The sequence below is a fragment of the Podarcis bocagei genome, assembly GCF_964188305.1.
Source record: "Podarcis bocagei genome assembly, chromosome: 1".
NCBI lineage: Eukaryota > Metazoa > Chordata > Lepidosauria > Squamata > Lacertidae > Podarcis > Podarcis bocagei.
The window spans coordinates 119,695,177-119,708,601 of record NC_138125.1 but is presented as its reverse complement, the minus strand read 5'-3'; the positions used below and the strand labels follow the sequence as shown (position 1 = coordinate 119,708,601).

The 13,425-nt window shown below is 39.9% G+C and overlaps 1 protein-coding gene across 8 annotated transcripts in view; it reads right to left on the bottom strand.

Moving 5' to 3' along the window:
• The window catches only part of ATF2 (activating transcription factor 2), a 38,445-nt gene that overhangs the window by 6,328 nt on the left and 18,692 nt on the right, over positions 1-13,425 (bottom strand). For all 8 annotated transcript variants that reach the window (XM_081180909.1, XM_081180905.1, XM_081180903.1 and 5 more), the window contains 4 exons: positions 13,100-13,186; positions 3,355-3,504; positions 2,283-2,489; positions 6-111 (listed from right to left, as the gene is read on the bottom strand). In XM_081180909.1, coding sequence (XP_081037035.1) covers positions 6-111; positions 2,283-2,489; positions 3,355-3,504; positions 13,100-13,186 — 550 coding nt within the window. The remainder of the gene's footprint in view (positions 1-5; positions 112-2,282; positions 2,490-3,354; positions 3,505-13,099; positions 13,187-13,425) is intronic.

The following is a 13,425-nucleotide window of genomic DNA, read 5'->3' as shown; positions in this document are numbered from 1 at the left end:
CTCACTATGATAGCCAGACTTCTTCTGCATGGCTGTTACAGGGCAATCTTTATGAGCTAGAAGAAGCTGTTTCAGCTGCGCCACTTCATTTCTCAGCAGGGTGACTTCACTCTAAAGAAGAAGAAAAAAGTTATATACTTTACCAGGATCAAGTTACATACATTTCAAACTGAGATTTACAAGCTTTCATAAAGACAAATACAAGACACAGCACACACTTTCTAGGCACATTAACACAACGCTTTATCTGTGAACTGCAGCAGTTTTGGCTAAGCAGCTTGTTTGTTTTGTACATTCAAAGAAAATATTGGGAGTTGCTTTACATTTGGTCTATTACATTCAACTCCTTTTGATCTCTTGCTTCTATATGCAGTCTGAAAAAGATATCAAAACGTTGTGCATCGCATTTTAAGGGAAGTTAGTGGCATTGACTATTTTTTTTTTGCCAAAACAGATAATTGAATGGAGAATTCTAATGTGACATATTTAAGATGAATACATTAAGGAAGTGGGGAGTTTAAAATTTACTGGACATAGTTCCATTGATCTCCCAATATTTTTAAATGTCGCTATGCAAACGATGCAAGTATCAATATTTGTCTGACCTCATTCTGCTGAGGCAGAAGCTGGGGGTTCTTCTGCTGTAGCTAAAACAACAAGTCCAGCAAGAAGAGCCAAAGGCTGAGCCCACTTTATCTAAACTCTGAAAGTGAGCCTCACCGTACAGTAATATTTTTATATTTCATATTCATATGATTCAAACAGTATTCCCCAGCTCGTTTATTTTGTAAATTTGACAAAACTAGAATGAGAACCAGCACTTTTTCACAGCTAACATGCTGTGGAAGGCCAAACGTATCAAAACACATATTCAACTTAAGCCATCATGGGTTATTACTATCTAGCTGTGCCTGCTTTATCAAATGATGAATCATTTTGGAATACATGATTAATATCATGTATTAATTTGTGGAATTTGCTGCCAAGGAGTGTGGTGGAGTCTCCTTCTTTGGAGGTCTTTAAGCAGAGGCTTGACAACCATATGTCAGGAGTGCTCTGATGGTGTTTCCTGCTTGGCAGGGGGTTGGACTCGATGGCCCTTGTGGTCTCTTCCAACTCTATGATTCTATGATTCTATGAATATTTTCAGATAATGAATAGTTTAAATAATTTATTTGCCGTTCAATTTTCTTTACACATCATTCTGTTCTTCACCTTTGCCAGTTTTGTTGCTGGCAGACTATAAAAAACACCTCTGCTTTACATGAAAGAGATTAACCCTTGAGACTCTGCCGTGTGTGTGTGTTCCAGTCTATGCTTATAAAAATATGTTTAAGTAGGAAAAATCCATACAGAAATGTCCATTGTCTTTTAATGCAAATGAAAACACAGATGAGGTAACATTTATTCTAGGCCAGCCTCCCCCAATCTGTTGCCCTCCAGATGTTTTTGTGTATATTCTTATTAGCTGCCGCCAGCCTTGCCAATCATACACACAGGCCTCCTGCACTTACGTTACACTGTTTTCTCATGTTTCTACTTCATATTCCATTATACCTCTCCTGTCACAAACAGAAACATTTTAAATTACGTAGTGAAGGATTAGCCAAGACGGCAAAAATCTTTGACCTTCAATCTTACGGTTGTCTTCGGGTTTTTTAAAATAATGCATGGGTAGATACACCTGACTGGCTCTGGAAACTTTGCTGGAGCATATCTATACTGTGAAATGGGTACAAGCAGCTCACGCCCACCACGCCTCTCAAAGCAGGCTTGCATTATATGCAACGCCTGATGGCCACTTGTAACCTCACCTCACCCTATGTGCACCTCATTGGGGAAAGTTCCAGATATTCAGAGTTTGCACACTTTCCCCATCTCTTTTTGGGGAGAAGGTGAAAAAATGGAGCTCCTGAGACACTTATGGGGAGGGAAAGATGAAATATTATGGGGCAATGGGGTTCAGTTCTCACCACTCCACCCTATGATATCCCCCCCCCCCCACTGTGTGCCGGCAATCACACATCATTTGGACGAGCCTAAAATCACACTGTTTGCTCTGGTCCTGTTAAATGGATTCAACTAACCAACTTTGATAGTGGAAGCCAACAAAAGATTCCTTTCCTCCTCTACCCAAAAATGAAAAATCAAAAGGAGATCATCCTTTCTGTCAAGTAGAACAATCATATCGGCATAGCGTTGAATTCCACCTATTGCCTTTAATTATTGTATTACATTATTATCAGATTGTTTTAAAATTGCAAACAAGCAGAAGGACGTACCTGCAATTGACCATTTAATGAGCTCAAGTCTTCAGCTTTCTTCTCCAAAGACTGCACCCAAACTTTTCTTTTTTGTCTACACCTTGATGCTGCCGCCCTATTCCGCTCTAGGAATTTCCGCCTTTTCTCATCAGGATCTTCATTTGCTGCCCTTCGTCGTCGACCCCCTGTATTTGGCGTTTGCGGTGCAAGCTGTGCTGGAGAAGCCTGCAGGAAGCAAGGAATGCCAGAGTTCATTGCCACAAAACTTTTAGTTCAAGCTTAGATTTTGGACAGAAATTCACATTCCTCTAATATATCACACAGCATTGACTATAATGGTCTCATTTAGTGCAGAATATAAATTGAACACGTACAATCTTGAGCTTTCATTTTAAAGAGTTTTAAAGTAAAAACAAAATGCACTGTTGACATGTTGACTATAGCAGACATATCAAACACAGGTTGGCAATACAGAACTAAACTTCCAACTCATGAAAGATTACCCTACCCAAATGTGAGCCACTCTCCCAACCCCACTGCTACCTTGTAAAAAAAAAATATTAAAAATCCACAATATTCACTAGGCTCCCCCTCTGGAGAAGCTTTTCAGGGATGCAGAGGGGAAGAGAAATGATAGATTGGTTGTATGAACTATCTTACACTTGCACAACCACTGGATACAACACAGAATATACTATTATAGAGGCAGAGTGGAGCTGAATGAAATGACTTATGCAACCCTCACTTTAAGGTAAGCCATATAATTCAGTGAGCTTCTCTCTTTTTTGTATTTAAAAAGAGGAAATTCTAGGATTAAAAAATATTTTGTGTAAGAGTTCAAGCACTTGCAATATAGGGCTGGTTCATATGCAATGCTAAGCCATGGTTTAGTGAATGAGCCTCAGTGAGCCTGAACAAAGAATAGTTAGTCGCTAAACAAGTCAACTACAAACCATGGGTTAATGAAGCTGCCTTGTTTGTTGTAAGCCAAGATTGCTGGTTTGCACATAACACTAAGCTAAGAGTCTGTCAGGAAGTAACACAGGATGTTTATATGGTAGCAAACAGCACCAGAAGCAAGGCTTCTTACCGGTGTTTCAGTAGTAGATGTAGCAGGCTGCTGCAGCGACTGTGGCCGTGCTTCCTCCGACTGAGTTCTAACCAATCCACTTGTTTGTCCCTTTGCAGTATCTCCATTTGGGACCTGAGAGTGCTGCTGGGTTAAGGCAGCTTTCAATCTCTGAAAGACAAAAATGAATTTTTCCACCATGAACAACTGCAGGTCGGAATAGTCAACTTACCCAGCTGTTCACTAGCTTAAGAGTTGCCTGTGAAAGCTGCTCATGCCCAGTTTTCGGAGATTCTCCTCCTCCTGCTGCAGCTCCATTCCATACCTCTCATGAAGACCCCCAAAATTCCAGGAGAGGCTTTTGGGAGGGTGCAGGGTGCTGCCATGAGAAGGGAGGAAACTTCCCTTGTGCAAGTGCAGATCCACTCGCACAGCACTGGAAACAACCAACTGCTTTCATTCTAAGCATATACAGTGGTACCTCGGTTTACGAACTTAATCTGTTCTGGAAGTCCGTTCTTAAACCGAAACTGTTCTTAAACCGAGGCGCGCTTTCCCTAATGAGGCCTCCCGCCGGTAAAGTTCACTAACCGGGACACTACTTCCGGTTTTGCGGAGTTTGTAAAGCGAAGAGTTTGTAAACAGGGCTATTATTAAACTGAGGTACCACTGTACAGACAACCCCTGATTTGCGCAGGATTTGCATTCAATGTCACTGCACGCCTGTGTGAAATTGTGTTCAACTGAAAAACCCCATTCTGCACCTGTTCTGCCTCCGCCCCCCCCCCTTTCGGTGATGTCTTTTATGACGTTTCCGGGTCACTTCCAGGTTCAATGCTGTGCACATGTGCGCAACTGCACACACATCAGTCGCGCCTAAAACAGTTGCCTGTACTTCATTTTGCCTCCCCTGTCTTTTTCCTTTTACAAAGAACTGACTAATACCACTTCTTCTAGTTCCAGAAAGCTATAGATCCACAATGTGAACAAGATGATGGGTATGAAACACAGAGTTAAAATGGTTAGCAAAAATACTATTATATGCTTAAGGTATGAGTATATTTCTGAGCTAGTAAGAAGGGGTACTTCAGATTGTGATGTGAGTTGTACACACCGCCAAAGTGATCCAGTGCTTTTGGCCAAATACAAGTACCAAAAACATCAAAGGGACCAGAGGATAACAATAGGTATCTGTTCCATAGTTCAATAACTAAAAATGATCACTAAAAATATTACGTTCTTTAATCAGTGGGTTGATAATATGGTAACACTTGCAACCTATGAATGGACTGCTTACAGACATAGACTCTGCTTGGATAAACATGACAATATTTGGAACGAATTTATACAAAATGTAGTGGACTGTTAATATTTCTGTTCATATTAGGATAATATCAAAATTATAAAAGAATGTATGGGTTAGGGTATTTTTTGTAGATATTCATATAATGTTTTCCACCTTTACACAGTTCTGTGTTTTGTTCTTTTTCCTTTTCTTGTGTATCACTTTACTGCTTGATATTTGATTTTTTTTTTACAATAAAATATAAATTAATAAATGCAAAAAAAAAACACTATTAAAAACCCCTTAAAAATATTACGTTGTCTTTCTAACTACATAGTATATATGGTTATAGAAGGAATATCCAGCTGATGGCCTTTAGGTCCATTTCCCGTCCATTCTCATACTTACTTATGGCTTGGCCACAGCTGTCCCACTCCTCAAGCTATTTTGCTTAAGCAGCAAAGCTAAATTGGCTCAGAACTTGCTGCTTCACTCAGCCAGCAACCCCCCTGCCCCCCTCAACTGGGAAATATATCACTATATATTCACAGAAGCATTCACAAGCCACAGAAGTATTTTGGCTCAGCCAGCACCAGGGCCTCAGCCTTCAGGACTATATTCTCTCCAGTCAAATTGCTGAGGCAGGTTAACAACAGCTTCTGAGAAGGGATGCCTCAAGTTCCCAAGGAATTGAACAATTTAGGCCATCCACCCCCCTGCTCCCACCATAGCATTAATGGACAAAAAATGGACCAAGTCACTGAAGAAAGGAGTGATGAAGTTGGAGAGGTGAGTCACAGGACAAGGGAAATCACAACACCTATAGGAAGAGTGCAAAACGATTCCATGCTTTCCGGGACAGCCCTGTGTAACAAGTTTGAATATTTGTTCCTAAATAGTCTCAAATATTTTAAAGCCTTCAAAATGTTCCAATAATCAACCCAACAATTTCAACCTATTAAGTAGATTCATGACCACCATTTGGAAGTCTGCTCTTCCTCCAAGGAGCTTGGGGCAATTTACATGTACCCCCAACCACCCGACAAAGTATGTAAGGTTGAGAGAAAATTTGCTCAAGGCTACCCACTAAGCTGTAGAATTGAGCTCTTTATTCACTGCACCATACTGTTGATAGTGATTGTTAATGTTCTCTCTAGTGATATAATAAAATACATATTTAAAGTATAATTAGAAATGATGAAGTACATTGATAGTCATTCAATTTGTATTTGCAATATTGCTGAAACACTGACGACATTCTAATCCTGAACAGCAAAGGCATCTTTTTTAGTATAAAAAATATGTATACCCTTCAAAATAAATCCCTATCACATCTGTCAGAATTGGTAGGAATAGATCGCTCCATCACGAGTTCACAGAAACAAGAGGATATATTGTAGAAACAATTTATGAAAAAGTCAGATCCATATTTCATATCTGCCACAAAACCTCATCAGAGTAATAACCCTCCTTCTCCTGGGTGTTATCTTACCATCTGCTCCTCTATTACTTATCTTTATTTTGCAACTAATTAACAGCATAATCTTCTAAATTCAGCAAGTTAATTATCATTATTGTGGTCTTTGCAGCATCATCAGTCCTTATGAAGTCTTGTCTCTCCCCTCCCCCCAGAGAATCTATGAAAATGAAGTAGGCTGGGAGAGGGTCTGTTTCTTTAGAGCAGGCTCATTAGGTGTTTGCTGATTAGCTCGGCATGCAGAGAGGCAGGTCAGGAGAATTCTGCCGAACACAAGGTCCCATGCCGAGCTCAACAAAGTTAATGCGAGTTTCTGAACATTTGCCAGGATGCCCTCTGTCAATTCTCAGTAGTAACCCCTGCAGAAAACCTACTGGCTACCCACTATGCTTCAGGTATTTCTCAGTTTGTGTTAAAAAAAAAATGTATGTGGAAAACTCCAGAGAGCATCACTTACAATATTTTTTTTTAAAGAGGCAAGGCACTTCTAATTCAGAGGGTCTTATTTGTTTTTATATAGAATGATTTGTTAACTCTGCACTTGCTACAAATATAACATCTCAGATGCTTTCTGAAACAAAATCGAAGACGACCATCAAATGAATTCACCCCCAATCTCTCATTTGAAGACACTTGTATCTATTATTTATGTACTGCCATTAGCATGCATTCCAATCTACAGAGTACAAAGGAACAGGTACTTGTCCCAGGGAGGCTGCAATAGAAAATTCAACAAAGGAGCAATGAAGAAGCTGGATCGAGTAACTGTGACTGAAGGGAGTTGGTGGAAGGTGACTTTATTGCCCCCTTCTCCCAGCTACAGCTCCACAAGCTGTCTGAAGCATCTCTCCTTAGGGTTAGGGGAACCTGCTAAATGGGGTGGGCTCGAGTGTGGGGGTTAACAGGGACTGATCACTCAAAATGAGGCAAGGCACCTTCTGTGAGCAGCAGCTCAGTTCATGGATGATTTCTGACAATCTTCCCCTTCCCCCTCGGTCTCTCAAGATATGAACAGGAAGGAACGTAACACAGACATTTTAGAGGTAATAATGAAGCTCTGTATCATCTAATGAATTTCTGTTTCAAGTTTTATAATTCTAATAATATTATGTTCAAACAGTATATATGCTGGCTAAGGACACCCTACCCTCAAATATAAGTCATCACCAGAGCTCTGAACGTTGGTATGTTGTATTTAGGTACTGAAATACTGTTATTTTTCCATAAGTGCTTAGTACGTACTGACTAAAATTGATATTCAATCCCCTACAGCTTCAACTGAACTTGTTTGCCGGTGCATGCATGTTTGCAGTCATTTGTTAATATCCCTGACATGTTTCAGTAGGAACTGTTTTACAAATTAATTTTCTGTATTTTCTTGTTATTTTATACCAGTGTTTCTCAAACCTGGATCTCCAGCTGCTGTTGGACTACAACTCCCATCATCCCTAGCCAGCAGGACTAGTGCTCAGGGATGATGGGAGTTGTAGTCCAAAAAACAGCTGGAGGCCCAAGTTTGAGAAACACTGTGCTATACTGTATGACACCCTGAGCATTTTTTAAATTGAAAAATGGGGTAAAATCTATGTTACACAAACATATTTTGCAATTTCAACCTTTGTTGAAAGTTGGTCAACCAAAGCCTAACATTAATGGAATCAGACCCCCCCCCCCTGATTCACCAGTTTCAGCATCCAGGGCCTTTCCTATTTACAACTGGCAGCACTCATTCCATTTATATTTATTTATATTTATATTTATTTATATGTATATGTATATATACGTAATGTCATTTGGATTAAATCTAAGACAGTAGTAATTATGTAAACATTAACAAGCATGGAAAGTAAGACACAGCAGTATCACTCTGTCTGTCTGTCTCTCTCTCTCTGTGTGTGTATGCATTCACAACTTAGAAATATAGAGGAACCTACTTTTCAGCATGATCTGCCATGTTAAGTCGTGTAATTCCAAGCTGGCAACACTATGAAATGCCACTAGAGAGCCCAAAGCAGGTTTCAATGCAAGACAAACACTCGGGGCATGTAATTATAAGGTATATAATGGGCAGAAGTGTATTCTTTTAGATGAATGCAGGATAGGCATATCAGACAAATTAATTACTGCTCTCATTTCTAAATTTTCATTTCTCAGGATGAGAGAAAAGAAAAAGGAATTTTCAGTCATGATGTATGCAGACATTGATTAGGATTTAACGTATAAAATACGCTGAGATAAGCAATAAAAATATTTGTACTGTCATATGTAATGTTAGAAGTGAAAGCATCCCATAATCAGTAAATTAGTTCTGGTGGAATAAAAATGGAGATTTTAAAATGTGAGTGGGTTTTAAAACTTGAGATACCCCCCAAGTGATCCTCTAAACCTTTGAGACATTCCCAAACCATGCATTAATCAACAGAAGCATTTTCTAATTGTGTCATCTGAACTGAAGCAATTATTAACATTGCTGAAGAGGTAATAAATTCTAACTGGTTCATTAACGGTTGCCATATTCCCTAAAGTGAAAATCCGGACATTTTTGGGAACATCTTCCCCCACTCCCCACAATTTTTTAGGTTTTTTAAAGGCTTTTTAAAGCTTGGTTTTTAAAAAATTGCTCTGCTTGCCATACGTCCGGGTTTTCACTGACATTTTGTCAATTCGGCAAAAATCTGCCCAAACGCCATTTTCCGAGACCAATTCCTGGGAAAACCCAGACGTATGGCAATCCTAGGTTCATAGCTCTAATATATATATGGAACGATTAATATACTTGCATTTGAAACTCAAAGGGTGATAGTCCTACATTTTTACTGAACCTATACAAAAATCAGAACAGTACTCATGCTCCTTTGTCTTCTTCTCCAGGATAAATCCAGTCAGATACAGTTCCTCAGATTGTCTCCAGGCCCTGCAGCTCTCTCTGCATCCAAGAAACAAGGTTTTGATGGCTACTTTTTAAAAAGTATCCATCACCTCACTGAAAGAAACAGTTGAAATGCAAATATTCACCAAATTTTATCAACTAAGGAGACTGCTAAAACTTAAACACAGCTATTTCTCCTGTGCTTTCTCAAGATGTGCTTCTTTTATATTTGTATAACAAAAAAAGTTTGCCATGTTGCACGTATAAAGGTTCACAACACGCTGCTACATTGTTTTTCTTTTCTGACACATAAATTCTACAAAAGTATTCTGAGCAATTCCAGGTCAGATAACGCTGAACTACAAACACCAGTCCTGAGTTAACAAAAATATGAGTTAACAAAAATATGGCTGCTATTCCTCTCACACATCTTTTAAGAGTTAAAATCCTGGTTCAGACAAAATGGGAGGAATGTAGCCTTTTGTGGGGGGAAGAGGCAGCCGGGGGGGCGGGGGCGGGAGAGCCCCGCTGCAATAGTGGAAGTCATTGCACAGGCTTCTGCTAGCAGCCCGGTTAGCAGAATTGAGCCCAGCAAAGTTTGCTACAGTATAGAGCAGCGGATCTCAACCTGTGGGTCCCCAGATGTTGTTGAACTACAACTCCCATCTCCCCTAGCTAGCAAGGCCAGAGCTCAGGGATGATGGGAGTTGTAGTCCATCAACATCTGGGGACCCACAGGTTGAGAACCGCTGGTATAGAGGATTTCTTCCACTTCTCCCTTTTCACATGGGGAAGTTGAAAGGTTATACTTTGCAGAGTTGGAAAACTTATATTTTGAGTAAATGAATTTCCTGTTTCACCTGAACTCAAGAAACTAGCTTATTTTAACTATGACTTGTTAACAAATCAGGATCAAATGACGTTTGCTATCCTGGTTTGTTTTAATTAGTCACACTTAAAATAAGGCAGGGCCTCCCAAGATCGAACGTAACAGGAATTGACGGTTTCCCTAAAGTGAAAGTGAACACTTTCAACCTGCTGCTCTTGAGGGCAAAGATGAGAGGGCGTCTGTGAGCCTGAGCCACTTATTCACAACGCCAAACAACAGTGTATTATTACATACAAACTCTGGCAATTTCTTGGCTACTTCTCATAAGAGACATTTTCCTGATAATGCTTTAGTTGCTCTTGTAATTTTAACTTTTCTTATCAAAGGGTATTTATATATCATCCTTTCAATAACACACTGGCTTAACAATAATGTAATACTTCTATACAAGAGTACATATTCATGGGCAGAGCTTATTTCATTTTAGGTCTGCAACAGGGAGAATCTAAGCATGATAGCCAGATGCAGCACCCCACTTACACAACCAATTCTCACTAGCACAAAATAGATTTACTCATCCTCCCTCCCTCCCTGCCACAGCCCCTGCAGTTACCCAGATGTGCTCTGGAGGCTTGTAGCAAGGAGGAAAGGAAGTCCTGCCATGCCCACCGGTGCAACATTGTACTTATCAAAACTTTCATTTCTATGCAGTATAAAATTAGCAGCCCATGCCAGAGCTGATTTCAAAAAATATCCATGACATTCTTTATTACTATGTATCCTTGACTTTGTGAAAGGTCACCACTGAATTTCATCTGCTACACACCAGGAGCGATATCTGAAACACCTACAGTGATACAGTTTCATTCTAATTTCATTGCAGAAGGAACGTAGCTCAGTGGTAGAGCATCTGCTGTGTAATCATAATGTTCCAGGTTTAATTCCCAGAAACTCCAGGTAGCACTGGGAATGTCCCCCATCTGAAACCCTAGAGAGTCGATGCCGGTCAGTGAAGACAACAGTGAACTAGATGGATTCAATATTAGGCAGTTTCCTATGTTCCAACTGGCCACAACATGTGCATGTTACCCCTGCAATGTTGAACACAAAGCAGGTATGCAAGGTCCCTTTCCAACATAACCATGGCATCACCAGTCTCCTAAAATGCTTCATGTTGGGAATTAACCAATTTAAAATGAGGTACCCTCTCTCTAGCTACCAGGTAGATTTAGTAGTCTCTGTTAATGCATGCATTTGTCTGCTACTGCATTTCTACAAGAAATGGAACAAGTAGTCTCTCTCTCTCTCTCTCTCCTTGATTTTCTATCCCAATGCCACCCCCCCTCTTTCCCAGTCAAACAGTTAGCATTTTGCATCTACTGAGCATACTCAGTCCTGGTTTTTTGTTTGGTTCTCTAAGATTTTGCCTCCTGCCAAAGATCTTTTGGTCTTTTGAAAACCTCAGGGTTTCCCTGAACATGCCAATACCCCCTTCTTGCTTGTAAGTGGTGCCATTTTGAAAACATAAGGATAGGCACTTGAGAAAATGAATTTGCTATTAGTATAGATGCAAAACACAGGCAATTAAATAAAGAATTCATTGGAAGCACTAATTTATGCATCATAAGGAAGCCAATGATTGATTTAAGCAATAAAAATAGGATTCTGTAATTGTATAATTTACAGAGGTATCTTTTAACACCCTGTTTGATACCACAAATTAGGTAATTTTAATTGCCACTTCCCATGGTTCCTTTTCACTTGATAAGCAGAGTAAGGAGATCAGAATGTAGCAGACTCCCAGGCAATCCAAAAATTTGCGATTATCATTGAATGTCTTCAGAATTCTCCCATCCTTTCTACTATTCACTAACAATGGCTGTACTTGGGTGTCACAGTAAAATATGGCTTAGTGTGGAGTGGGCAAACTGTTTTTCTATTAAAGGCCACATTCCACTGAGGGTCATTTCTTAGAGCCTATATGTGGACAGGGGGCAGGGCCAATTGTGGGCAACCCTTTTCTCTTTTCTCCTTCTTTTTCTGCTGTCCCTTTTCAGCAGGCTGCCAGAGGAGAAACAGACTGCTCTTGCCACAGGGCTGATTGTTTGCATGGTCTATCCCCTACTCTTCCATTATTCCATCTGTTCCTTTCCCCATGAAATTAGGCAAAAATTTGCACTAAATTAGGTCAAAGGGTGCCCATCCCTGGTTCAACAAGACATGAGTGAATCTAGCTGCTCCAAGGCTCACTTATTCCTTGCACAAAGCTGGGAGGAGACATTTGGGAGCTTTCATTTCTTGTTTGGATTAACTGAGCATGCTGTGTCCTGCGACTATAACTTTAGAAGTCAAGTTTTGAAGTTACCATGTACAGTGGTACCTCGGGTTAAGAACTTAATTCGTTCTGGAGGTTTGTTCTTAACCTGAAACTGTTCTTAACCTGAGGTACCACTTTAGCTAATGGGGCCTCCCACTGCCACCGCCACCCAATTTCTGTTCTCATCTTGAAGCAAAGTTGTTAACCCGAGGCACTATTTCTGGGTTAGTGGAGTCTGTAACCTGAAGCGTCTGTAACCCGAGGTACCACTGTACCAGGTTTAGTTTCAAATCATTCTGGACAATGTAAGAAGCCTTGGTTAAGCAAAAGCAAAACATGAAAGCTTCCAAGCTCCACCTTCTATGTGTGGGGAGATTGGGGGAGGGAGATATGAACTCAGGAGGAGGCAAGATCCATTAATGTCTTGCCATTGTTTAGCAACATTAGTATGACGTCTGAACTCAGCCATTGTTTTCTGGTCATAGGCGTCTTTTCACTTATTCTCTACAATGGGTGGAAATTCAAATTGCTGAACAGTAAGCTAAGAAAGGGAATTTTCAGTCACTTGTATGGTGCATTCATTGCATTAATGCAGAGCGGAACTATTAACTTGTAAATCGTACATTGGCCCACTCTACAGAAAGTTCCACTAATGTAGAATTTGTGATAGCATTACGTGATAACAAATGATAAATACTTTGAAAGTTACAAAATGCTGTATAATTGTTAGGGATTATTTACTCTTGCTGTGGTTGTTATTAAGTAGTCTTTTCTCAAGGTCCTGCTTTCCAAAATGCAATAGTACTGCACAACACACAAATATAGTCACATAGCCAATTTCTTTGGGACTTAAAGTACGGTTCATCTATATGTATGTAAAACAAAATTAGGTTGTATATAAAACAAAATAAATAAAAACCAAACATATTATTGGATTTTCTGGCTCACTTTCTACATTATGCCTAAATTCATCTTATTGAAGAACTTACCAATTTTGCCTCTGACTGCACAGGTTGAGGAGATGAAGGTCCTGGAATTCCTGGGATACTAGGCACCATGGTGACAGGTCTAACAAGCTGTTCAATATAATCAAGAATTAATACACAACTAAAAGCACATTCTACTTTATAACAGCTAGGGTGCCTGTCCTTTCCACTAAAAGATTGCTCATTGAGCTGCTTTAGTGCCAACTTTTTGAGGCCTCTGTCTGTGGATACCCTGTGGATATTTGTCAGGAGCCAACACTACTACCATCCAGGTGCCAAATTAAGAAGACTCTTATTCATCTAGGTTCTTAATGGTTGAATTTGAGCTC